Genomic DNA, 26312 nt, shown 5'->3' on the forward strand with positions numbered 1-26312 from the left:
AATGCTTGTTGATAACTCATGTCGACGAGGGAATAACATTTCAACTCCGCATGCAGGCCAACCTACTTGCTACTCTGTCTGCCATGGCAGGTAGCTTGTATGTTGAACTTCTTTCATACCGTACATAGCTAACCGTGCTAATCGGAGGTGCGGGAGGGACAAACTAAACAAAAAAAGCAGTTCCAAATAAATTATTTTCGATTTAGATAAAAAAAATCATAGCTCCAGTGGCTTCCTAATATCGGAAGAGCGTTCCAGATGGCCGCAGAAGCACATCTGAAAGCGTGCGATGCAGATGTATGGCAAGTGATCTCAGCGCAATCCACCAATCCTGCGTCCCAGCCCCACATTACTGCTGGATGAAGGCCTCCGCAAGCAGTGATCATCTCTCACAGTCGAGCTGATTTCCTCACTCCATCTCCGAGCCGAACGCCTTCTCGGGCGTCTTCCCTCCCTTTGGCTGCATTACTTCCCAACGCACCCGCAGCCCGCAAAATACTTTCACATCCAAACCGCGACAGACATTCAATGAATACTCGACAGAAAACAACAGCGGTTACAATTGTTTACTTTTACGTTGCGCTGCAAAAAAATATATATAACGGCCTTGAGTATTCTACGCATTGTTTCACAATTCAATTTTCCATCTTACGATGGCCAAGCAACGACAACTAAAACACGCTTGGGCCACTTCACTCGACCAACGTCAATCTGTGTTGCTCGCAAAGCAAGAACCAATCGAAGCAACAAGAAACGTCTACAGCCGGCAAGGGTCTCCTGGCAACGCATTGCTTGTTTTTTTAATGTTCAACACACTACACCTTTTTAATGTTCAACACACGCAACAAACGGTTGACTTGAATAAACGTGGCCGGCAGAATTAGCGAACACAACACGGCAAGCTGCCTACGACGCTGTAATGGACAATGGGGGTGTAGTAGACTACGTTATAGCTGTGATGCTACACTATTCGTATTAACTATTACTATAGTAATTGTTAATACTATTAGTTAATAGTTAGCAAGAGTAGGAGTGAACTGATTACGTCCGTGATGCGCAGGAGCTTCAGAAGAAATCGTTTTCTTCGGGGGCATCCAAATCCGTGTACTGAATCATTGGGCGGAAATCTCTGCAGGGAAGAAACAAAGACAACAACAATCAACCACATAGCCATCGGACACATGGTTGGGCCAAGTGCTGGTTAGCGAGGAGCACCTATGACGGCCGGCAAGACACACGAGGGAGTGGGGAGTGGCCAGCGCCACGCCCGGCCGCCTGCTCCCCACACACCTGCACACCATTCTATGGTGTGTGTGAAGACGGGGGCTGTGGTGTGTGACGGTGTGTTCGCACCTCCTGCTCTTGATGTAGTGGCTGGAACCCTGGCCCCGGTAGGGGTCGAAGCCCCCGCGAGGGGGAAACTGTGGAGGCGGCTGCTGCTGCTGCTGTTGCTGCTGTGGTGGTGGGTACGGGGACCCTGCGTGACACACACACGCACGCACACCCTCGTTAGAACAGGGAGAGAGCCAGCATTGTAATGCGAGAAGGCCGTGTCACCACGCTAGCTTGAACACTACACAAGGGAACAGTATCTCTGTCAGTCCACTGGTGCACGAAAGGTCTCCCCCCCCCCCCATGCCGTGTGATGAACTTCATATATATGGGTTGGTAAGATGGCTTGTAGTGTCAAATGTGCACCTCGTCTGGATGGCATTGGTGGATGCGGAAGCTCATAAACGATGAGCTCGATGCATAGTTCAGGTTAATGCTCTTATTTACCGGGTGTAACAATAAAAATGTGAGCAATAATTCGGACGACGTTGACACTCACCTCCGTACGCAGGCATGGGAAGACGTTGGAAGTTGTAGCTGGGCATCAGAGCCTGGGGGTTTGGGAAGATTCCTGGGAGACAGACACGTGATTGTTTTTTGTTTGTAAACTGCAACAGAATGACAACTTCACTAATATATTGTAATTGTATATATAAAACACGCAATGATGAGACATTTGATCGCCATTACTCAATTGGGATTTTAGGAAGCCACTGGAGCTATGCACTTTTGAATCGAGATTGAAATCGAATTTCTTGAGAATTTCTCTTTGTGTTTAGTTTTTCGTCCTTCCCCGCACCTCCCATGACCACGGTTCGTTACATACGGTGCAAAAAAAAGTTCAACAAGCACGTACACACACAGCAACATCGCCCCCTACTGTGAAAACTTGGTAGGACCCTCCTGCAAAAGTCTTGAGACTCAGCGAGGCTCTCTTGAGTAAACGAGCGTAATCTTAATCATCTGAGTGCGTGGACGCTTGCGCGTGCGTGTCACGTGCGTGGCTGCGCCTCGTGTGATTTGTGTGCGGTGCCAATGACTGCCCAAGTGCTGTGGGTATTACACTGGGATGTTTGGCCAACTCCATTAACGAGCGTTTATATACGTGGAAGGAAGCCGGAGTTCCCGGAGGAAAACCCACGTGTGTCAGGAGGGGAGGGGTGGGGGAGTAACGCTCAAATGAAAGTCAATTCATAATAAAGGTTTTGTTTGGGTAAAATCGCATCAATTATACGTGTCGTTAGACCCGCCACCATCCAAAACAGCCAATTAGTAAGGTTTGTCATGTTAACAAAGTGTGCCAATTAGTTACTACTTCAGCACACCAGTGTGTTGGAGAGTAAACCCACAACATCTACAATGAGTACGACGTTTGGCTGATTACAAGCTTCACCAGGCGATTTGCCCGAATCGACAAATGCCTACTTTTGCCATCTAATCCAAAAAGCACCACTTTATTATGGATATTGGTCACGAAAGACTACGTGTTGAGGTGAAAATCAATCTACTTGCTGTACTGCTCTCCCCTTGTATGTATGGTGGTGCAAACTTCTTTCGCACCGTGCGTAGCCAACCGTAGGAAAGGGAGTTTCGCACATTTGTGCTGCGATCCACCAATCCTCGGTGCCTCCCCAAGCGCTGGACCAAAGACGTGTGCCACCAGCCCGAGAGTGCGGTGCCCTATCCCTCCCGCAGTGCGAGCGAGCGAGCCGAGTTCGGCGTGTAACTTCCAATATTAGAGCTGTGCACTTTCTGAATCTAGATTGAAGATTGCTTTGTGTGTTTAGTTTGTTGTCCTTCCCCCGCACCTCCGACCAGCATGGTTGGCCAAGTACGGTGCGACAGGAGTCCAACGAACATACCGGGCATCATGTTGCACATGGTGAAGCGTGGCTCCATGAGGTGCGGCCGCCGCTTGTCCATGAGGAAGTTGTTGAAGAAGCCCACCTCCTTGCGCACCTCCTCCACCTTGTCCAGGTGCTTGTTCATGATGTGCTTCCGCACATACTCGGGGCTCTGGGCGCACAGCACACGCAGGACCACGCCGCCGGGTCAAGCGCGTCGGCCGGGCTCGTCGTTTGCGAGTCTGCACGTGCACAGCGATCGCCAGTACGGATTCGACTCGAGGGAATCGAATCGTGACCTGGGACTGCGAGAAACGATTGCTCAAATCGCACAACCAATTTGTTCTCAAAACTTTGCAACATTTAAAACTGCCTGCAGTTTTGTCCACATCTAAGAGAGTCTTTGCACAACAAGGAAATTAAATGGCACATGCAGCATTGTAAAAACAATAGCTCGCAAATTTACAACACGCAATGTAATACGTCCGCTCCAAATCGCCGAGAGAATCGACTAAAATAAGTTTGTCTCGAAGCAACCAGTTGTGCAACTGCTCGGAACAGCTTGCAGAGAAGTCCTCGTACAAGCGATTCAGTTGCATGCAATCGAGTTGCACGACACGCGCGGGGTGCGTGCAACCAGGCGTGAGTGACAACAGTGTGCAGCGCGTGGTGGCCATTACTTCTGGGCAACACGCAAAGCGCTCTCTGCGTGCAGCGCCATTCACACGACCGCCGCTCGGCTACCCGGCGGTGTTCGACAGGCTCCGCAACACGTCTGGCCAAACGCACCTGGAACTTCTTTCCGCTCAGTGGGCACTGCCACTTGTCCTTGGCCTGCTCCTGGCAGTTGGCCGAGATGAACTTCTCTACCTCCTGCTCGGGATCCCTGCGACCCATGACCTCGGCTTCCTCGTCCTCCAGCGTGTCCCGCTGGAGGAAGAGCGGCCGCAGCTTGGTCTCAAACTGACGCTCAAATTCCGCCACTGCGGAGCGTGCGGACAAGGGGAGAAACGAATGACGTCAGAGGGGGGTGGGGGGGGGGGTTAAGACACCGCTGTGTTGAACGACCGTAGAGTTGTCGGTGACGTGGTTGACAATAACAGTGTTAATAATGTGGACTGTTATCCGGGCTGGTTAGCGCAACTGTGCCATGAAGCCGGCGACCCGACTTCCATTTCTGGCCGCGCCTAAAATCAGCGGCGAGTGATATACCAAGAATCCCATTCATCAGCCTACGCTGACCAAAGTGGTGAAGTACGGTCAAACAACCCTTAATGATGACAGACAAGGCATGGGAAGGCCTTCATTCATCCACCCCCAGCCCCCTCAAAGATCGCGCCGCTCACACACGCGTGTGCGAGCGTGCCGCTCACACACGCGTGTGCGAGCGTGCCGCCGGTGTTGATGCCGTGACGCTGTAATGGACGAGCACCTTCATTGGGGTTGAGCTTGCTGGGCTGGGGACCGCGCACGTGCACCATGCCGCAGCGGTTGGGCATCTCGTCCTCGTGCGGGTACTCCGTGTGGTTGTAGAAGTCCACCGAGTGCACGATGCGCAGATAGAACAGCAGCTGGTCCAGCATCTGCGAGGGTCGGCAGGCCGGGTGGGGGGGGAACATGTATGTAGGTATGTTGAACTTACATCAGAATTTAATCACAAGGATGCAAAAAAAAAAGCACGAAACGAGATTCTTGCGTCGCAATCTTTAAAAAGAGAACCTTCAATGATGTTGTTAAGAATAACCATGACAGAGAGAGAATGTATGTGTGAACTTCTTTCGCACTGCGTATAGCCAACCGTGCTAATCGGAAGTGTCAGGGAAGGATGACAAACATGATATCGATTCGCATCGTGCACGCTTTCAGATGCGCTTCTGCGGCCGTCTGGAACAGCCTCTTCCTTCCGATATTAGGAAGCCACTGGAACGATGCACTTTAAATCTAGATTGAGAACTAATTTCTTTAGAACTGCTTTAGTGTTTTTAGTTTGTTGTCCTTGCCCCGCACCTCCAATAAGGACGGTTGGCTACGTACGGTGAGAATCAATTCATATTCTTTGGGTCTTTCAGTAGTTTTTGTTATTTTCTTCGAACCTATCTACGTGACTTTAGCGAAAGACCAAAAGAATATGGTACACGAAAGAAGTTCAACGTACATGCATCTGCCCCGCCATGGCAGGCAGAGCAGCAAATAGGTTGCTGCCCTGTATGCAGAGTTGAAATGTTATTCCCTCGTAGACATGGGTTTTCATCAGGCACTCCCAAGGTTCAACATGCATACATATCAGCTTCATCAAGGCGAGGGGATGCTACCATTTGTGCAAGCAGTGAGCGCACTGGACCATCGGTTTGGGTCCATCTCCCAGTGTGGCAGTGAAACTATGGTGCAAGTTTCCCATAGTCACCCCCCCCCACCGCAACATTATTAGGCACCGCATTCAAGTTGAGCACCAGTTCGTATGTGGTGGGGTAGAGTGGAGGTGGTCCCACCTCTTCCAAGATTCATTCAAATTTTTTTTTTTTTGTAAAAACTCGCCCCCACTAAAGAGGGCATCGCAATACGTTCCAGTACAAGTTAAATGAATGTCGTCCTACCTATAAAATCAGGACGCATACAAAAATGAGATGACTGGCTAGCATGAAGAATAAGCCAGAAAATACTATATTCGTAATGATCATGGTTTTTGATAGAGCTCCCTCTAGTGGAGGCCATTCCGTCAGCAGGGCCACAAGCAAATAATTACGAGGCAGCACAATTACCTCTTACCACAGACACGATCCCACCGATTTAGAGACTTTTTCTAAAGAGAAGAGCACCCCCCCCGCCCCCCCCCCATGCTTGCAAGAGGCAGGTTCACCTTGAGCAGATCCTCGTTTTTCTCAAGGAAGAATTCCTTGTTCGGTGGCGGCGGCGGCGGTGCAGGTGCCGGTGCCGGTTGGTCCACCGCGGCCTCCTGCTCCTTCTTGGCAGCATCTTCATCCACGTTCACCTTTCCATCCTCCAGGTACTTGGACAGGCCTCCCAACAGCGGGTTAGCGCCGTCGCTGGTACCCTGGGCAGCACACAACACCGCGCTCAGTAAAGCGCCTCGCACGGCCGCGCGCACCAACGGGTCTTGTCGTGATTTCGTGGCTCTCGGTCAACGGCCCGCCGATACGGAAGCGTGCGTCGCAGTTCGAAAACAACACCTGCTTTTTGACGTATTGATTACTTGCCGATTGCATTGCTCCTGATCTTCAAGAGCTAAGCGACCACAAGAGGAACGCCACGTGGAGACGACCGGCAAACAACGTCAATGCGCAAGTCGGTGCAAACATCTTTCCAGAAATTGCCTTTTTTTGTCCTTCCCTCGCACCTGCGGCTAGCAAGGTTGGCTATGTACGGTACGAAATAAGTTCAACATACATACATCTTATTAGCTGCACTAATAACTTTCGATTTAAAGCTTTCGTGACTGCAGGGATTCATCTTCTTGGTTCTTTTGGTAAAGCCCTGTAGAATGGAAATAATAAAATAATAAAAATAAAACATAAAGCCTGGGGTGTGTCATTCAAACTCTGTCTTCTCGACAGACCTGTTCTTCACCTGAGGACGGCTGCTTGCGTTGTGGCCGAAACGTCGTGAGAATTATTTTATTACGTTTTATTTTAATTATTTTATTATTTCCATTCTACGTGACTTTACCGAAAGAACCAAGAAGCTGCACTATTAGTCTGCTGCAGAAGAACACATTCAATGACCGGGCAACAACACTGTTCATAGTTTATCACGCTGCTCAAGTCACGCCACCGCAACGGCTTCTTTACTCTCGGCGGCTGACACAAATGCGTTTTAACAATACAAATTAAGATAACGCCAAGGTGTTGATGTTAATATGCGCCACCACCCCCCATTCCCCAAAAGGAATATGACAGTTCTATTTAGCTCCCCGGAAAGAATAGGTCCCCCTGTCCCTGCCGCACATGACACGAGGCGGCATATCCGGGGACCGGAGTGCGGTGTGACCTCTGTGCGTGCCGGCGCTCACCGGGATGGTGGTGCCCTCGGTGTACTCCCACAGCTTGGCGCGCCGGTCCAGGGCGTGCACCAGCTTCAGGGCCAGGCGCAGGTGGTTGCGCGCGACGGTCGCGTGCAGCGACACGCCGCTCACGATGCGCATGCGCCGCGCCAGGTCGCGGTTCACCACGGGGCTCAGCTCGCACTCCCGAAGCTGTGGACAGAACGGGGACAGAACGGGGAAGATGGGAACGGGGGGGGGGGGCAGGAATTATAGGTTGCGATGAAAGATTCCGAGAAGGTGCTGGAAAGTACGAGTAAAAGACTCAATTATTAAAGGTCGTTTAAGCGGGGGCAGGCGTAGGATGAAGGTGTACGTAGACAGGTCACCGTGGCGCTCACTTTTTTTGAGGGCTGACATTCTCAAACCCGCTGGGTCGTGACGAGGCCAGGATCTCGCAAGTTCAGCAAATGGGTTGTGAACAAATCCGTAGGAATGTTTGTTATGCTTGGGTCTCTTGCCGACAGGCAAACTATTCTATTCTTGAGTATGGCAGTCGTGCTCATAATTTAAAACGGAATTGTGTCGTCATGATATGTACATTCTCACCTTCACATTTTGCAGGTTCCAGCAGATGTCCTGTATATTGACATGGCCGCTGAACGTTACCCAACCACGCCGGTAAAACCTGACGAGCAAACAGACAGATGACCAATTAAGAGATTGGTTTCGATGTTTTGCAGACAGGATTGATTGCATTTTAAAACAAACACATCAGCGTGCTGCTGAATGTTTGACGCCCCTGATTAAGTGCGACAGCAGGCGTGAATGCCGGTAACTTCAAGCGCCTTGCCAATTCATTTACACCTGCGCACCTGCCAAATCGTTCCCGGTCTGGCGAATCACGCCTTTGTTCAGCCGGTCACAAGAAGTACGAGTCATTTCAGCACAGAGGGCAGTTGCAGCCACACCAAGCACAAACAAGGGTAAGATTCACGCTCACGGCTAACCGCTTGCTGCAAGCAATGCACTCCAATCCAGTGGGAAAAGTTGTGTACATCCCTGGTAATTTATACCGGAGCGAGGCAGGGGTTGTGTGGTGAAGGTTAGTTAGAAATATAATTAACCCAAAAGCTCCCTTCCCCCCCACGCCTCCTACCAACCAGGGATTTGACGAGTTGTCACAATTCTGGGTTAGGTCTTGAACAGTACACCTTAGAAAATTATTATCTAAATTTTTACTGTCTCATTTTGTATTCCCGAAGTTTTTGTTGTTATCGTTTGTAGTTTTATTTTGCACCATTAGCCTAAATGTAACACGAGAATACAATGTGCACCTAATTTGTATAAGATGTAGATCATCAGCTCTCACACGTGATGATCACAAGCGTGCGTCACGAACTTAAGAAGCCAATTTTGATCGAAAAATCGATGATTGTGTCGTTGATTGATAACCGATTTAGTTTATCAAGAAACCGGTATATATTGGCTTTAACTCTAATTGACATTATACCTACACGATCTAACTCCCCAAAAGCAAAACCGACTTATAAATCATAGCACTGGTTGTAAAAGCTGAGCTATGAAAAGTTTACATCCAATAAATGCAATTAATGTCAAAAGGCAGCGATGCCCCAGGACATCGGCGCTTCTCACACGGCGGTTGTGAGCGAGTGCAATCGAACAGAGGGTGTGTTTACCCGCGCTCTGGCAGAGGCTCCGACAACGCCACTCGCATGAAGCCTGGGAACCTGCGACACAGCTGCACGCACGCACACACACACACACGACACACGAGAAGTTACTCCCCGCTTTAGTCACGCACGCCCACACACAGCTCCCTCCCACGACTGACGGTGAGAGATTTGGGATCAGCACGGGTAGTTTCTGTCTGCATTCTCTTCTCAAAAATGTTTTTGCTACTTTATTCCCCAATTAAACTGCGGCAATAAAGATCCGGTTTACAAACAAAACCCCACATTGATGTTTAGGATAATATTTTTCGACGGGTGACGATTGTTGAGATGACCACAGTAAGCTATGTCACTCAAATTGATTGTGATGTGAAGTAAAAATAAAAACAGGAAAATTTTCAGAGAGAAAAGACCTACATCATTTGAGTGACTGGTCTACTAACAATGACATGGAGGTTTAGCGTGAAATTCATACATTTACAGTCGAGGAGAGATAAGGCTGCGTTAATGGTGTTACTTTAGCAGTGTTGGCAGCAGACATGCAGTCAATTAGAATTACAATTCCAGGTTAGATTGTTAGATGATATTACAATCACAGGGTCACTGCAATTCATTACAAATGACACCACTGCGATAGGAATTGAGGCCAGGTCTGTACTTAGCAGAGGCAAGGTGAAACACGGCAATGCGGGTAGGCGCGGTGGTGGCGACCGGTACGAGCGAGAGAGACTGGGAATGACTAAGTGCGTTCCACCCCCCCCCACACGCACCGACACAATCTCTGCCTTGGAGATGTACGGCGCGATGTTCCGCAGGAAGATGGACATGTTTCGGTGGAAGTTCCGTGGCCTCGGCAGGAGACCTTGCTCTGGAGTCCTCTTCAGCACAAAGTCCACCTTCGCTTCTGCAGGCTTCTCCCCCGCGGTCTTGGATCCCTCCTTGGGTTCACCCTTGCATTCCTCTTTCAATTCACCCTTGGGATCTTCTTTCAATTCCTCCTTGGGATCTCCTTTCAATTCCTCCTTGGGATCTCCCTTCAATTCCTCCTTGGGATCTCCTTTCAATTCCTCCTTGGATTCCTCCTTGGGATCTTCTTTGGATTCTTCCTCGAGTCCATCCTTAGATTCCGTTTTCAATTCCTCCTTGGGATCTTCTTTGGATTTCTCCTTGGGTTCATCGTTGGATTCTTTTTTCAATTCCTCCGTGGATACCTCCATGGGCTCTTCTTCAGGTCCCTTCGTAGTTTCTTCCTTGGGCTCTTCCTTGGGCTCTTCCTTGGGCTCTTCCTTGGGCTCTTCCTTGGGCTCTTCCTTGGGCTCTTCCTTGGGCTCTTCCTCTGGCTTCTCAGAACACTCTTCTTTGCTCTCTTCCTGCTCCTGCTTGGCGCTTTTCACCGATTCCGGTTCCACACTCTCCTCCTCCTCCTCCTTGGATTTTTCCTCATCTGAAACTCGGAAACAGCAAGTCGCAATGAAAAACAAGCAAGGCAGAAGAAGGGCAATTGAACATCACGCCCAAGGGCAAACGAGACGAGTGCGTGGCCCACTTCTCACCCACTCACCGGGAGGCGTGCCGTCCGACGGTTCCTCTTTGATGGGGGGAGCTGTTTGTTCTGCCTCCGATTCAGAAGAGCTCATCCCGTCCTCCTCCTCCTCTATTCCCTCATCCTCGTCCTCTTCAGACCCTCGGGAACACTTACGTTTCCTCGTTTCCTTCTGAAGAACGAGACGTTCAGCGATGAGCAGATTCTCTAGCACCTGGGATCAACAACAACTGCCATTTGCCACTAAATGGCGGTGACGTCACCACGGTGCTTGTGCCAGGCTATGTGCACTTTAAGGCCACGTGAAGTGCCGAACGCCCGCTGGTAGGTCAAGGGACAGACCCAAGTGCCATGGGTTGACGGAAACGACTGGCAGACGCACCAACTGTGCCACCTGCCACACACGCAGGCGTGCGACACTCACACGGTTTATATCCAGTGCAGATGTAATCATTCACTCGTCTCTGTAATCCAATGAACTGTTATTATTTGAGGTTACTAGTGTGTTTACAAATTATTCATTTTTTACGAACTGGTAAATTGAGAATTTAGAGAGCAATAACATCCAAAAATGAAGAATGAAAGATTCTTAAATTTAACGGGAAGACTTTCACGACCAAGATTGTGATTTATATTTTTTGGGGTAAGATTGTAATAGCTTCTTACACCACCACACTTGCTTGCGAAAGCCCTAACACACGACGGCCAACCAACGTCGTCAGATGGCAAAGAAAGCTCCGGCTTTCACGCTATAAACCAATCATAGCCATCTGTCATGCACAATTATGTAAACCTTCGCTCCTGCTATATAGACAACCCTGCATCGCCTTGTTGCTGTGGTTGTGTTAACTCTACACGCGAGTTTTATGGTTCATGCCTCCGGTGAGGAACTCTGCTTGGCATCTTCCCCCGGGGATTTTTTTTCCTCCACAGCATCTGGTGCCTCCTCCTTGATCTCGGCCGCAGCAGCTGGCTCTCCTTCCTGCACACACACGGCGAGGAGGTGAAGGGTAAGAGCGCGGCGACACACACGCCTGTGAACCAGCCCTCAAGGAGGCAAGGGTTGGTGGACCTTGTGGATTTGTGAGACTCTCAAATGTGAAGTGGCCAGGGGATGGTAGTACAGGAAGTATGTTTGTCAGCCCATCTGTGCGGATCATTTAGTTATTCAGTCTTTTATATATGGAGGTTTTCCCCCTGACACTCCAGTTTGGCCAAACATGAGTACAACATCTAAACGTGGGATGCTCCTCATCAACTGGAATACGAAAATAGTCCCTCGGGTTAACGTTTTTAATCCGTTCCACGAAAACTGTTTACGAAAATAACTGTTAGTTTTTGCAAGAATAGAAAGTAAAATGTAAACAAAGCCAATCAAGGGTTAAACGAGAATGGGCGTAGCTGATTGGCTGAGGCATTTCAGGTCACTTACGAGCGCTCGGATTGGCCAAAATTGGCGCCCGCGTGCATAACGTAAACACACCGTTAGTCAAAATGTTAACGTTAGTCGAAACCATGGGCGGCTCCTACGAGGCAAAATGTTAACCGAAAAACCGCAAGTCGATGTCACTGTTAGCCGAGGTACGACTATTTTTAGACAATCATTTTAGAATATAGAGGGCAATAAGTTCAATTGTTTTCACGAGGACGAGTTAATGTAGTGGTTCACAGATAAGGGTAGATTTGCCCCACTTACAAGAGATACATAGATGTTGATGTTTCGATTGTCACGATTCGGGGGCCGTGGAAATGCATAATCTCTTGAAGTATATTTTCTCAACCGTCAACATCGCCGAGGCTCTTAAGCGACTGATTACATTGTTTTTTTTTTACTCGACTGTAACAACTTGTCATGGTGGCTGTTACAGCCCATCATTTAGACAAAAACCCCAACCCCCACACAATCAATAGACTGACAGCAGCATTCTCAAAGTGGCCTATTGAGAATTAATTCGCACATAAAGTCAAAATGCTACGTACTCCCGTCCATCAATGTGGCGCAGATCTGTCAAATAGAGGCATTAATTCTTAAACATTGGAACCCATTCAGAGCAGACGGGCACCTTGTTGGGTATGTCTGGGGCCACGTTCTCTTCTTTGGGGGGCTCCACCACGCTCGCTTTAGGGGTGGGGGTCACAGGTTTGACAACTATCGGTGGCACGATCCCCAGGGGCACCCACGGCGGAATGACCGGCTTCGGGGGCTCCTCCTTCACTTCCAGGGCCTTCAGATCCTCCGCCGTGCCGCCCTCCATCAGCATCGAAGCTGTGCGAGCAAAGACAAAAGTCGCATCACGAGTCGGTCACACGCTTACGCCGGTAACGTCGTCACCGTCACCACGCACGTCTCGAGCACGCCAGGTAAGGGAACATGCAATATATGACAGCAATTTGACGGTGCTAGGGTCGCGACACATAGGTGTGGAAGCTTAACCTTGCGTTTGGGTGGAAGTCTTAAGTCTCGGGCCTGAGTAGGTACGGCCAAATCTAGCTGTCGCCTGATGATGCTAGTTGTAATTACTGGCGAAAAGTCGTACTCAGATTGTAAACGTTGTGGCTTGGCTCTCCAACACACCGGTGTGTGCTGTACTAGTGACGAACTGGCACATTCTGTTTACGTGACAACCCTTACTAGTTGTGGCTATGTCGGGTGGTGGCGAGTTTTAACGACACATTTATATATTTACACGATCTGACCCAAAAAAACTCTATTATGACCGATACATCTACTTAGATTTTTATCGTCTTTAAAAAGTGAAATTGTCGAACGTCATCGCCGCCCGACCGGACAAGCAAGTGAGCGAAGTGATTGGGCACCAGCATCGAGGAAGTGAGCGATCTGGTCGGTCTTGTCCAGATCCAGCGTGACATTGTCCAGCCACTTGTGCTGCTTGAGCATGCAGAAGACGGCGACGCGGTGGCGCGCCGAAGCGATGATGTCTCGCCGCCGCTTCTCCCTCTCGTCCGGGTGGTAGCGCGTGCGGAACCTGCGGTGACGGCGCGCGTGCACGGCATCGGCGTGTGCGGGCGAGCGCACGCAGGAGCACAAGGGAACAGGAGAAGGGCACTTGAGACAATGCGTTTTTTTTGTTCTGATCCAAACAACACAACTGCCGTTCACAAATTAGTAAAGTATAAAGTTAAGATTCAATTTGTTCAATGGTGTGCGATTCAAATGGATCACTGTGAATGTTTAATTGTTGTATGCAATTGTCTTCGTGTGTAAATCAAGTTTAATACAATCAAGTAAATCTATTTGTGTCACTTTCAACATTTTAAATTGCTCATAAATGCATGTTAACTCAATTTAGCAAAAAATATAAAATAAACAAATTTAACGATGTATCATAGCTTACTGGAAAACAGCACAGGTAAATGTGATTACAGCATCAGTGGGTAAAATTAATTGTAACACATGGCACAACTGAGCTGTTAAAAAGTCTGTGGTCATTTGTCAATTAACATTTGATTCCCTTCATGAGTGTCGTACTTATGAGTGGGAGCAATACCGGGGTGAGTGCAGATGTGCTTCGCTGGGCATGAGCTCAGAAAGACAACGCTAGCTCTGCACGAAGGCAATCGGCCACACACTACGGGTTTTCGGTGGGGCGCAGGCTTTGTTTTTTTGCTTTTTTTAAGGAAGATTGGAGATCGGGGGACCGGCGCTGCGTTGAGCACAGCGCCAGAGGAAGGACAAACAGTAAAACGTGGAGCGAACGTATTGAGGTGGGAAATACGGTTTAGCGCCCTGCATTGTTCGCAGGGCAAAGGAAACGCTAGCGTGAGTGGCCGTCCGACTGCTAACGCGCTGACCGACGACACTTTGCGCCCTAGCCAGGCTAGTCTGAACGCTGCATTGTGCGCAGCGTTGGGGAGAGGACCCTAAAGCTACGCTACGTGCTCCAGTGGAAGAGACATCATTACACTGCGTCCCGTTGGCTGGTGTCGACACCTTGATCTTCAAGGGGGGAAAGAATTAGGTTCAAATGCAAATTAGTCACAGGCATCAAAACAAACATCACCGCTTCCGCTGTAACACACAGAGCCTCGAGTTGGCTGCTGTTCACATTTTACATTGCAGCCGTGCCTTTTTAGTTATCTTATCTCGAATGAGACATCTCCGCACGACGGTAGAATTAAACTGCCCAGCACCGTGAAAGAGATGCTCACAAATTTCGTAAATTAGAATTTATGCACCAATTTAGACAAACCAAAACAAAATTATCCAAAGGGATTTATCTTACTGCTCTTTGCATCAGAAAAGCATTTTCACAAATGGCTGTTGAACAAGAAGCAGGCACAGTATTACATCTGTGTAATATTTGGAACAGTATCCAAGATGCCCTAAAAATTTGAGTACAATTGACAATGCCAACTAGTGCTGTCAATTATTTAACATTTTTATAATTCTAATTGACAATTTTAAGGCAGTATCTATAAACAAAAAGAGTTACATTCATGCAAGGCATGCAACATTACTTATCCATATAAACTTTCAAATGCTTATTTTTAAAAGCAAATCAAATAAGTCGACATACTTTGGACAGTATAAAATTAACTGTGTTCAAGCTTAAATTATATAAATGCGTTTTTATATCCATCTTCTTGAAAACCCAAAACACAAGTGGCTCTGATATTGTAGAGGCATAGAAAATGTGTCCCATGCTGTCCAACATACATTCAAAGCTTCGTTACAAAATATATATTAAAAGTGACTTGTATACATGGTAAAGTGGCACTTATTAAAGCGGCGTTAAACCGCCACTTAACCGACGTTGTTTTCAGTGATGCTAATTTTAAAGGAAGTTAAATCAAAGTGATGTCACTAAAACGCTATCATGGTGTCCCTGCAATCCACTTTAAAGTATTTATCTATGAAGAAACCTTCAAACTGGTGTCAGACATGCTGGGAAACAAGAGAATGGTTACATGTCTGCAAGAGTAGAGCTTTTTGGTTTAGTTTTTGGGTTGCATCTTCCTTTAAATAATCAGAGCTGCACGACATTTTATTCAATCAATGTGAGTCCAAGGTGTCATCTTGTGACATTGCAGTGGGGACTTGAAAGTCCTCCTCTGCAGAAGAGAAGGATCACATGACACACCACTGCACTTGCCTCTGTAGGCACAGGCCCTCTTCTCTTTTCAGCTCGGCAGCGGAGATGACTTCATAATAAATCAGCCGGAGAGTTTTCCTTGCTCACTCCACTGCTGGCGGAAAGGCATCCACACTAGAGGGAGCTGCATAGAGCCCTTCAAGCAGGTAGTTATGTATTTGCTTGGTGTATCCCACCACGTGGACCTGCAGATCAACATCAATTGCGGGGTACTCATTTACACTGCTGGGTGAACAGAGGTGGAGGGGATTTCAGAAACCCGTGCCTTGTTTCAACTGCCACGGCAGGAAATCAAACCGCAGCCCTCTGGATTACAAGTCCAGAGCACTAATGATTACACCCACGGCCACTTCGTTTCTACGATCGCCTAATATATAGATACCGGCGAAGGGTACCGCCACGTCACTCAACGAGTGTGCAGAGCGGGCAAACGAGCGGTCGGGCGGGCGTGTGTGTTTGGACGACTCACCACTCCTCGCCCTTGTGCGCCAGGAAAAAGTCCTGCATCTGCTGCTGCTGGAACTCCTGCTTGTACTCACTGTAGAGCTTCACGGCCTCGGTCTCCTCGACGGCATCATCCAGAGTCACAAGGAACTCCTTGAAAGACTTCATGGTTGGCGGAGGGGGCGGCATCTCCATCTCCGGCGGCATGTTGCCAAGCCTGCCGACAAATATGGGGGAAATGCGGTGAGCCAAACCCTAGTTCTGCAACTTTCCGTCATTCCGTGAGCTTGCTTCCTGTAACCACTGTCATTACTCTGCACACGACGACACTATTCCATGGCCTATTGAATGCACTGTGTGCTTCATTTCTTATTCCAACACTGGTTTTGGCTCACCCATCATCAGCCATTGTTTTTATTACACGTGCTATAGCAGGTGAAAACCGGATGGATTGTGAATGAACGTGGAATGTCTTTCAATCAATGACTCGATGTATGCACAGCCCTTTGATGAAGCCACTGTTGGAGGAGGGCCTTCGCACACTCTTAAGGGACGTGGAGCTTGGCAATAATTTCACAATTCAGTGCAGGTTGGTGAAAGTAGGAAGCAAACCTGGGACCGCTGATAAACAGCACAACAATTGTTTGGCTGCCCTACCCATTCCTGCCCACCACACATCTCCCCGCAGTCTTGTCAGCCTTCATATGCGTTCGCTAACTGTACATTCCCCGTTAGTCCATTAAAGACAATTGAGATATTTGTCTAATTATGTGTATTTTGTTCATGTGCATGAAAGTCCCTCCGTGTGTTTATTTACACGCCTACATGTGTGTTATATGCCTATGCACTGTGTCCGTTTGTGTACGTATGTATGCGTTTACATGTGTGTGTGTGTGTGTTATGTGTGTTGTGTGCATAGGGACCTGGCATGCACAGGGATGCCGTGGTGCTGCATGGGGTGCATCTCCTGGTGTCCCCACGGGGGGACAAAGTGCTGAGGTGCGGCTGGGAAGTCGTAGGGTGGGCGATACGGCTCCACGGGTCTCTCTTCCCTGCAGAGGAAACATTTGTGAGGGCAGAAACACGTGCACGAGGTCAATATCGAATACTTAGCGTGAACCCGTCCACAGTGGGTCACCCATAATCATTTTTAAATTGTAACACGCTGCACAGAATTCGCATTCTCTCTACAAGAGACTGGCAGTCACATGGTGAGCGAGCTGACAATTGTCCAAGCTCTGCGGTCCTCAATAGATGAAGATGTTTTCAGACACTTAATGAGTGTTCATACATATGGCAGGAAACTGGAAATCTCAAAGAAAAAAACACGCATGTGAGGGAGAAACACTCGATCCCGTACAGAAGGCAAAGATATTTGTGCACAATTTGCTGTACTGCTTTGTTTTTTTTTAAACTCGTGTCAAATGTCACAGACCGTATAGAAAGAAATCATTAAATCACGTGACACGGTTCAGTGATCCCTCACTCACCAATGTACAACAGAAATATATGACTCAAGTGTTGTGACAGGATGAAACTGTGTTGTTCATTGTGAAATTGACCCGTGGTGAAGAATTAAGTTTCATTAAAAATGTTTTTTTTATGAAGCAATGCGATGATGGTGGGACATTACTGGGCTCCCACCAGAGCATATATTTTGCAAAGATGCATGGGGTCTGTATGCACCCATCTGGTGAAAAGAATTTAATGAAGCCATCGCTACATCATATTCCAGCTAGTAAATCCACCTGGATAAATTGCCTTCACAAACTGGAGGCGATGAGACAATACTTGTCTTACCACTTATTAACATGAAACATGTTTTGCCATGAAAATCGTTGATTAATTTGCAACCTGCCACCCAATACAGCATCAACCGCTGAAAAATAAAGCGAAACAAAGACGTGCAACCGCAATTTTAAGCTGTAAAGTTAATTTAAACAGTCGTAGGTTGGGTTAATTATGGGAGCACTGAACACGTCTTGACACATTTAACGTAAATAACTTGAAACTAAAAGACGTTTAGAAATTTGACCAAAATTTAAACGAGTACTTTTTAAATGGAGGCATATTTTAAAACCAGTAAACCTTATTCCATGATTGAAAAGTAGATGCAAATTATGTCCTACACCCATTCTTTGGGGCCTTAACGATGCCAAAAGAGCCATTTCAGCTTTGTCAAGCGTGAAACGGATGGGACGGTGGTTAACACACTGCACCATAAACCTGAATACCCGAGTTTGATTCCCAGCCATGGCGAACATCAGTAGGAAGTAACAACTGAAATAGCACCCACCACCTCCCCACCCCCCCTTCACCAACCCACAGTGACCAACGTGAATGCAAAGAAAGCCCCACCACCGAAACGGTGTAGGAAGGCCTTCATCAAACAGAGGGTTGTACACTATGTTATTGTTATATCAAGAGTGTGTAACATTGAGGTAATGGGACAATCAAGCGCTCACCATTCTCTCCGCATGCGTTTGGGTGGGGGGCTGATCTCGTGTCGGGGAGAGTATCTCTCCCACCGATTGCGGTCGTAGTCACGGTAGTCTTCCTTGCGGCCCCTGTCCCTCTCGCTCTCTCGCTTACGATGATCCCGACTGCACGGCGGGGACAAAGTGGTCAAAGACATCATTCGTTGTTGCATTGTAGCTGTTAAACAAACAAAAAAGTACATTTACTCGCCGACAAATATGGCTCCATGCTGAAATTAGGCCCACCAAAAAAAACATTCAGCATTATGGAAAAGCATTAATCACTCATCAAACGGATTTTATTTCAGTTCTAGAAATTGAGTTGAATGATTTTTCATTTTTAGGTATTTATTTATAAAGGGATGCCATCTAGGATTGGATGAGGCCAATTGAATGAAGTGATCCCTGGCTTTACTGTAATAATTTCAGAAATACATTTCTTTATTGGAAAGTTTGGATTCTACGATTAAGAAAATGTCACTTATGATGTAACTCCACCAAATCATATTCATAATATTTACTTAATTAAAATTCACTCAAAATATAGAATTTAGATTAATGAAACAAGGCGTCATATTTCAATAGCAGGGCAGAAAAAAATGAAACAAAAGACAATTTATTGTTGAAACTAAACTTGACCCAGATTTTACAATTCACTGCATTGTATGGAGGGGAGAATGGATGTATAATTACATTCATGGATGCAATTGATAATTCATACAACCACGAAGTGGTGGTGGGCAGCAGGTGACAGTGGAGCAAAAATCATTATTGTACTGTACTTCTATGCCCTCCACGTCTATGCTCCCCCGCCTTCACCAACTTGCACTAACCAACCCTCATGACCCCACAAGGTGTGGAAAGGCCCTCGTCCGTCAGCGGATTGACAGAAGGGGCTGCAAACGTAAATATAAAAAAATGCAAATCGTTGAAGTTAAAACGTGTCCGTGGTTTGTGTTTGAGAGAGAGACGCACCTGAAGCTGGCGTCACTCCTCCTCCGCTGGTCCTTGTCGCGCGTCTTGTCGTGGTCGCTGCGCTCCCTGCGAAACTTATCGCGCCTCCGCCGGTCGTACTCATCGTCGCTCTCCGCCATGGCCCGGCACGGAGCTCCAGTTAGCGCTGCCTCTCAATGTGTCAACCTCGGCAGCACCGGCCTGAAAACGATAAAGTCAAGCGATCACTCGTAAACGGCCTGCGACACACAATTACTAAGCACAACTTGGGTCATTGTTAGCCCCAATAAATCCATATCTCCAAGGTCCTGCGGTGAAAGTCAGACAGCACAGACGTGGAAGAAAAAAATGCAGAAAGCAAATGGGTTTTGCTGCACTGCCCATCCACGTAGCCACGCAGCTTATAGCGACATGTGCATGGTGTTTGCCCATAAAAAGCACTATCCAGATTCAATACTGCTTAGCTTTCGAGATTTGACAAAGTTGGGCATGTTCCAGGCGATTTGGTCATCGACGATATGTTATAGAGTGGCTAAATGAAGCACACAATTAGTCAAATAACTCAAATGAAACATTTGCGAATACATTTTCAATATAAAAATGTCTACTTGGTTAAATCAGCAATGCGGTGGCATCTCCTGTTCAGACCTGGGCCAGTGATGGAAATTACAGATTCCCACGGCATATCCCAGTCCATATATAATCCATGCTGTGCAATACAGAGAGGCTCAGCTACACAAATGTGGACAACGCAAAATTAATATCACGACAACGATCTCATGTATGACCTTAACAGGCTGTTGGGGCAAGTGTTGTTAGCGAGCAGCGGCTATGAAGGCCGGCACGGCACACGTGGGGTGAGAGGCCAGCACCACACCCAGCTGCATTCGTCGCTGTTTAAACACCGCACCAGGTACTTAATTGGGGATGAATCGACCTAGGGGAGGCCCAGGACCGGTTCGGATAATCGTCACCGATGTTGGCCGTGAGCGGGAATCGAATTCGGGTCGCAGGTTCGTAGCGCAAGCAACCGCTACACTACCGCTCCCCACACACCAATACTTGCCATTCGCCAGTAAGTGACGGGGCCGTCACCATGGCGCCTGTGCCAGGCCAAGTGCACTTTGAGGCTACGTGAAGTGTCAAAGGCTCGCTGACAGGAGGTCTCGGGACAAACCCAGGTGCCATGGGTTGGCTGACGGAGATGACCGGTTAGATGCACCAGCTGTACCCCCCCACTACTGTGCTAATTTGCTGCATTTTCGCCACACGGCACCCCGCTCGTTGTTGTGGACGTCGCTCATGTGCCCTCCGTTGTTGCTGGAGGGCGACTGCCTCCAACTGCCCAGCAGCAGCAGCATCCTTCACGAGCCTCTTCCATCGAAGCCAATATTGACACCGCCGATACCAGTCGTCAATAAGTCCACTCAGCTCCACATCCTCCCGTACCGCATCACTTCCATCTCTTCTCCAGCCCATGTCGTGCCCGTTTAGCCCCCTCTGCTTGGGCATGCGGGCAACATGACCCAGCCAACGCAGCCTTGCCTGCTGGAGGAGCTCCCCACAACAACAACACCCGCCATTCGCCACTAAGTGCTTGTGCCAGGCGATGTGCACGTTAAGGCCACGTGAAGTGTCGAACAGCCGTCGGCAGGTCACGGGGCAGACCCATAAGTTGACCGACTTAAGACGACTGGCCGATGCACCACCTGTGCCCCTTACTGTGCCAATTTGCTGTGTTTTAGCCACCCGGCGCTCCGCTCGTTGTTGTGAGCGTCGCTCCTCTGCCCTCCGTTGTAGCTGGAGGGGGACTGCCTCAAACTTCCCAGTAGCCTCACGGTGCACCTAGCCTGGCACTGCCCAGGAGCGTCATTCACGAGCTTCCTCCACAGAGACAGTTCTTGAGACACTGCTGGTACCAGTCACCGGCAAGTCCACTCAACTCCACGTCCTTATGGACCAAACCACTCCATCTCTTCTCTAGCCCCTGTGTCCCCACACGCGCGCGCACACACGCGCGCGCACACACGCGCGCGCACACACGCGCGCGCACACACGCGCGCGCACACACGCGCGCGCACACACGCGCGCGCACACACGCGCGCGCACACACGCGCGCGCACACACGCGCGCGCACACACGCACGCATGCATGTACACACACGCATGCATGTACACACACGCATGCATGTACACACACGCATGCATGTACACACACGCATGCATGTACACACACGCATGCATGTACACACACGCATGCATGTACACACACGCATGCATGTACACACACGCATGCATGTACACACACGCATGCATGTACACACACGCATGCATGTACACACACGCATGCATGTACACACACGCATGCATGTACACACACGCATGCATGTACACACACGCATGCATGTACACACACGCACGCACACACGCACGTACACACACGTGTACACACACGCACACACGTGTACACACGTGTACACACACACGCACACTCCCAGCGCGAGGCCGACTCATTACAGCTCGCCGAGGATCGCTCCTCTGCACAAACTAGTTACGCGGTTCAGTTTGCAATTGCGAGTTCACGTTGTAAATCAATGTAGTATATATATTTTACAAATATTTCATAGAAGCTGGTTAGTAAGTACGTGCGTTCGTAAGTCGATGACCGCATTATATAAGTTACATTTATAACAATGGTAATGAGACCCATGCGCCTAGGCCTGAAGCCTGGCCGAGGCCACACGTTTTTATTTTAAAATAGAATCTTGATTAAGAACGCACGTTTCCCGCATTTTCTTCACTGCAGCTGCCCATTACGAACGTTTAAAAATAACTAAATGGAAAAAGAATGGCAATCACAGCGGTAGAATTGTAATACATAAATGTTGACGGGAGCGAGAGATGGCACGCACGCTTACCACAGAAGCTGGAAGAATCGCGATGAGGAATCGACACTTTGTTTATTCACAACCGATTAGCGAATTTGTTATATAGCACGTTGAATCGAAAATTTGTTAATCACACACGCGATTCGATACATGCATATAGGTAGTCCTCTACTTACGATGGAGATGCGTTCCGGCGACCCCATCGTAAGTCGAAGATGGCCTATCGCCTCCCCAGGAGTCTTAAAGAATGGTGATAATTTAACAAAACAGAGAAATTTACAGTACCGTACTGTATAAACTATATAATGTATGTATTTACTAATTACAATACTGTATTTTACAGTAAAATGTAAAGTAAAAAGACAAGGTAAATTATTAACCTACCTATATGAACTGCAATTTAATAGAAAGTTTTTTCAGGAAACAATCCTATCTGCTATAAAAAAAACTTTTAACATGCATTGAACGCATCGTATCGCGGTAACCTTGAAATGAAATCGCTAAAGCTACGTATCACACATGCATTGAACGTATCGTATCGCGGTAACCTTGAAATGAAATCGCTAAAGCTACGTATCACACATGCATTGAACGTATCGTAACCTATCATATTTGGTCTGTACTCACCAAGATTCTGTCCGTCATCTGCATACTTGAACGATGTTAGGTTGTTGATGGCGATGTTGTCGTATCGCCATCGTAAGAACGAAATATCGTAAGTCGGACCACCGTAACTCGGGGACTACATGGACATATTTTATACTTTAGTTTTTTACGTGGTTGTTTAGTCACTGCAGCTACATACTGTTATTAATGCTACCCCTATCCCCTCCCTTTGATGCTGCTAATCCTGCATAATGCACGGGCATAATATGACTTTGAAACCCCCCCAACCACCTCCTACGCATTTCACAAGTAGTACTAATCACATACCTGCATTTCCATAAATATGCTAAATTCCTCTTGATATGCAATTTATTTTGTCAAGGCGCCCTTCCCCCCTTCCAACCCAGCATAAATATACGCTCCGAGCGTGGTGTTGTTTCATTCAGACGCTGTCTCCCCGACAGACCTGGTCTTCTTCACCTGAGGACGGCTGCTTGCGTTGTGGCCGAAACGTCGTGAGAATTATTTTATGTTTTATTTTTATTATTTTATTACCTCCCTTCTACGTGACTTTACCTAAAGAACCAAGAAGATACATTGACGTACACACGATGTATACAGAATCGATTAAACATTCAGAATCGATTCACAATCGGAACCTTCAGACTGGTGGAATCCGATGAGCTATGCAGCTCTTATTTCACGTTGCAATCAGCCGTGGTCTATCCACTGTTGTGTTGAAGGCCTCCTCCCGAAGCTGTCGCCATCTCTCGCGGTTTTGCGATGCAATACATCCACCGAGAGCGCCTTTGATGCTACCGCTCCGTTTACTCCACGTGGTATTTTTTAGTAAACTCATTTTGGCTTCGGCTCAGTCACGAGCGTCGCTCACCGGTCCACCGGCCGTCATCCAACCACGAATGTCAGCCTGGGTGAAGACACCGCCTTCCTCAACAGTCTAACTAACCCGTGTATAATCAACGATTTTTGGGTTTAGATCGCGTTATTTATAAATGTGTCGTAACCCTCCACCACCCGACAAGGCCAATCAGTAAAAAAAAAAGTGTCACGTTGACAAAAGACAAATAGTTCACTGCTTTAGCCCACCGGTGTGTTGAAGCGTGAAACCACAACATTTACAATTTGAGTACGACGTTTCGCTGGTAATTGCATCCAGCATCATCGGGCAATTCGCCAGAATGGTGAGGCTCTGCTGTGTCTCCCGTTCTTATATAGAGCAGCAGCAGGGTGACGTCATCATTAACTCATTAACTCATCAGGTGCAAAGATTTGAGGGGGGGGGGTTATTGTAATTATATACTTGATTAGTAATAAGGCTATTGTTACGATGCGAGTTGTAGATTAGTAATCATTTGGAATGTGTTCTATTGTGATTATGCTACATTAATAATCAGTTAGTGCTTGTTTCCCTTATAAGGAATTGTAATGCATCTTATTTAATAATACGCTTCCAGGCCGCACTAAGCCTGTAGCTGTCTGAGCGATTAAAGTTATTTCTGTTTCTCTCAATCTCAATGGATTCTCTAATTAGTCTTTGCCAGTAGTAACTAGTTTTACACAACACTTCAACGTTGTCAAAATCAATTGAGTGTCCCTGTTGACAAGCATGTTCTGCCACTGCCGACAGTTGTGTTTGCGATAGTTTAATATTTCTCTGGTGTTCTTTTAGTCTTACACTAACGTTACGCCCTGTCTGTCCAATATAGCATCTGCCACATACACAATTAATCCGATATACACCTTCTGTTGATAATTTAGGTAATTCGTCTTTAGTGCACGTTACTAATTGTTGAATTTTGTGTACTGTACCAAATCTTACTGTAATGTTTTGCTTTTGCAAAACACGGGCTAATTTGTCAGTTACTCCTGAGATAAATGGTATTTTTATTGTTTTAATAATCTGATCGCTTTCAGCAGTGTTGCTTTGCGATCGTGATTTGGCATTTAGTGCTCTGTTAATTTGAGCATTATTGTAGCCATTCTGTCTTAGTGCTTCTTATTATTAAATAAGATGCATTACAATTCCTTATAAGGGAAACAAGCACTAACTGATTATTAATGTAGCATAATCACAATAGAACACATTCCAAATGATTACTAATCTACAACTCGCATCGTAACAATAGCCTTATTACTAATCAAGTATATAATTACAATAACCCCCCCCCCTCAAATCTTTGCACCTGATGAGTTAATGAGTTAATGATGACGTCACCCTGCTGCTGCTCTATATAAGAACGGGAGACACAGCAGAGCCTCACCATTCTGGCGAATTGCCCGATGATGCTGGATGCAATTACCAGCGAAACGTCGTACTCAAATTGTAAATGTTGTGGTTTCACGCTTCAACACACCGGTGGGCTAAAGCAGTGAACTATTTGTCTTTTGTCAACGTGACACTTTTTTTTTTACTGATTGGCCTTGTCGGGTGGTGGAGGGTTACGACACATTTATAAATAACGCGATCTAAACCCAAAAATCGTTGATTATGAACAATATTGGTCGCGAAAGCCTACGTGTTAAACTAACCCGTGTATGTCCTCGAATCTAAGTGTCACTCTTCCTCGGCGTAGTTCTAAGCGCGTCTCATGGATTTATTTTTTGGGGAAATAAAAAAAACCGACGTCGACAATGAAAACCGGCGTACCCTAACTGGTAACCAACAGCGTGCCTCGAGAAACAGGTTTCAATTGGTGCACATGACCTGCTGTGGGCATGGACCGGAAACGTCGAACTTCATCGGTCTCGAATCTCCCGTAGACCACGTGACTTCTGCGTAGCCACACCCCCCCGCCCGCCCCGCCCACTGTGAAAACAGACGCTGTGCTGTGCAGCAGCGTGGAATCCCCGATGTCGCCTCTTCCTCATCCCTATCTAAATCTCCCCTGACCCTTTGCTCTCGTTCTTCCATTCCCTTTCCATACTTTTCCTCGTATTTCCCTTTTCCCTTCATGTATTATATCCTCGACTATTCCATTTGCCGTGGTGTGCCACTGGTAACAAAAAAAATAGGCTCGTGGACACCAACTATTTTTTTTTTACAAAAGTGTGGTTTTACACAACTCTTAACTGCGGTGATATGGGGGAACCGACATCGCAGATCCCATTATCCGTGGGGTTTATACGTGAATTTTACTCGTATGTACGTTGAACTTATTTCGCACCGTGCGTAGCCAACCGTGCAAATTAAAAAAACAATGCTGATAACCCTCGGATAAAAGTGAATAGAGAGCTGCTGTGGCTACGTCGTGTGAAACAGGACAGCGGAGTTCTGCACTCAGTGAATAATATCTGAAGGCCGTGGCATTGTCATCTCCACAGAGCTGTTGTTGTCATCGACGCAATCAGCATGGTAGGTTGTATGTGGAACTTCTTTCTCACCGTACGTAGTCAACTGCG

General features: G+C 47.4%; 1 protein-coding gene across 4 annotated transcripts; it reads right to left on the reverse strand.

Moving 5' to 3' along the window:
- Positions 1-551: 551 nt before the first annotated feature.
- Positions 552-22357, reverse strand: LOC144945012 (serrate RNA effector molecule homolog B-like). 4 transcript variants are annotated; one of them, XM_078873170.1, is made up of 20 exons: positions 22317-22357; positions 19421-19600; positions 18434-18571; positions 16892-17020; positions 15994-16185; positions 13228-13397; positions 12474-12676; positions 11288-11392; positions 10429-10582; positions 9638-10311; positions 8874-8935; positions 7783-7861; positions 7204-7386; positions 6034-6228; positions 4609-4759; positions 3966-4159; positions 3195-3348; positions 1832-1903; positions 1354-1477; positions 552-1129 (listed from the first exon to the last, which is right to left on the reverse strand). In XM_078873170.1, exons 2-20 carry the CDS (start codon positions 19537-19539, stop codon positions 1066-1068), a joined length of 3162 nt encoding a protein of 1053 aa, XP_078729296.1. In that variant the 5' UTR covers positions 19540-19600; positions 22317-22357; the 3' UTR covers positions 552-1065. The 4 variants fall into 4 exon arrangements, with proteins under 4 accessions (XP_078729296.1, XP_078729295.1, XP_078729297.1 ...); XM_078873169.1 differs by having other exon boundaries at positions 18434-18623; XM_078873171.1 differs by lacking the exon at positions 22317-22357 and adding an exon at positions 20048-20070.
- Between the last annotated feature and the right edge of the window lie 3955 nt (positions 22358-26312).

This window comes from Lampetra fluviatilis, chromosome 36 (genome assembly GCF_964198595.1).
Source record: "Lampetra fluviatilis chromosome 36, kcLamFluv1.1, whole genome shotgun sequence".
NCBI lineage: Eukaryota > Metazoa > Chordata > Hyperoartia > Petromyzontiformes > Petromyzontidae > Lampetra > Lampetra fluviatilis.

What these genes read in the sequence shown, in the direction of transcription:
- LOC144945012 (XM_078873169.1), bottom strand. Translation starts at nt 19,523, where the DNA reads ATGAGTACGACCGGCGGAGGCGCGATAAGTTTCGCAGGGAGCGCAGCG. An exon ending in CCCCAGACATACCCAACAAG is followed by an intron (nt 11,393 to 12,473) that starts GTGCCCGTCTGC and finishes GTGTGTGTGCAG; the next exon opens with GAAGGAGAGCCAGCTGCTGC. An exon ending in AGCAGAGTTCCTCACCGGAG is followed by an intron (nt 10,583 to 11,287) that starts GCATGAACCATA and finishes CTCGTTCTTCAG; the next exon opens with AAGGAAACGAGGAAACGTAA.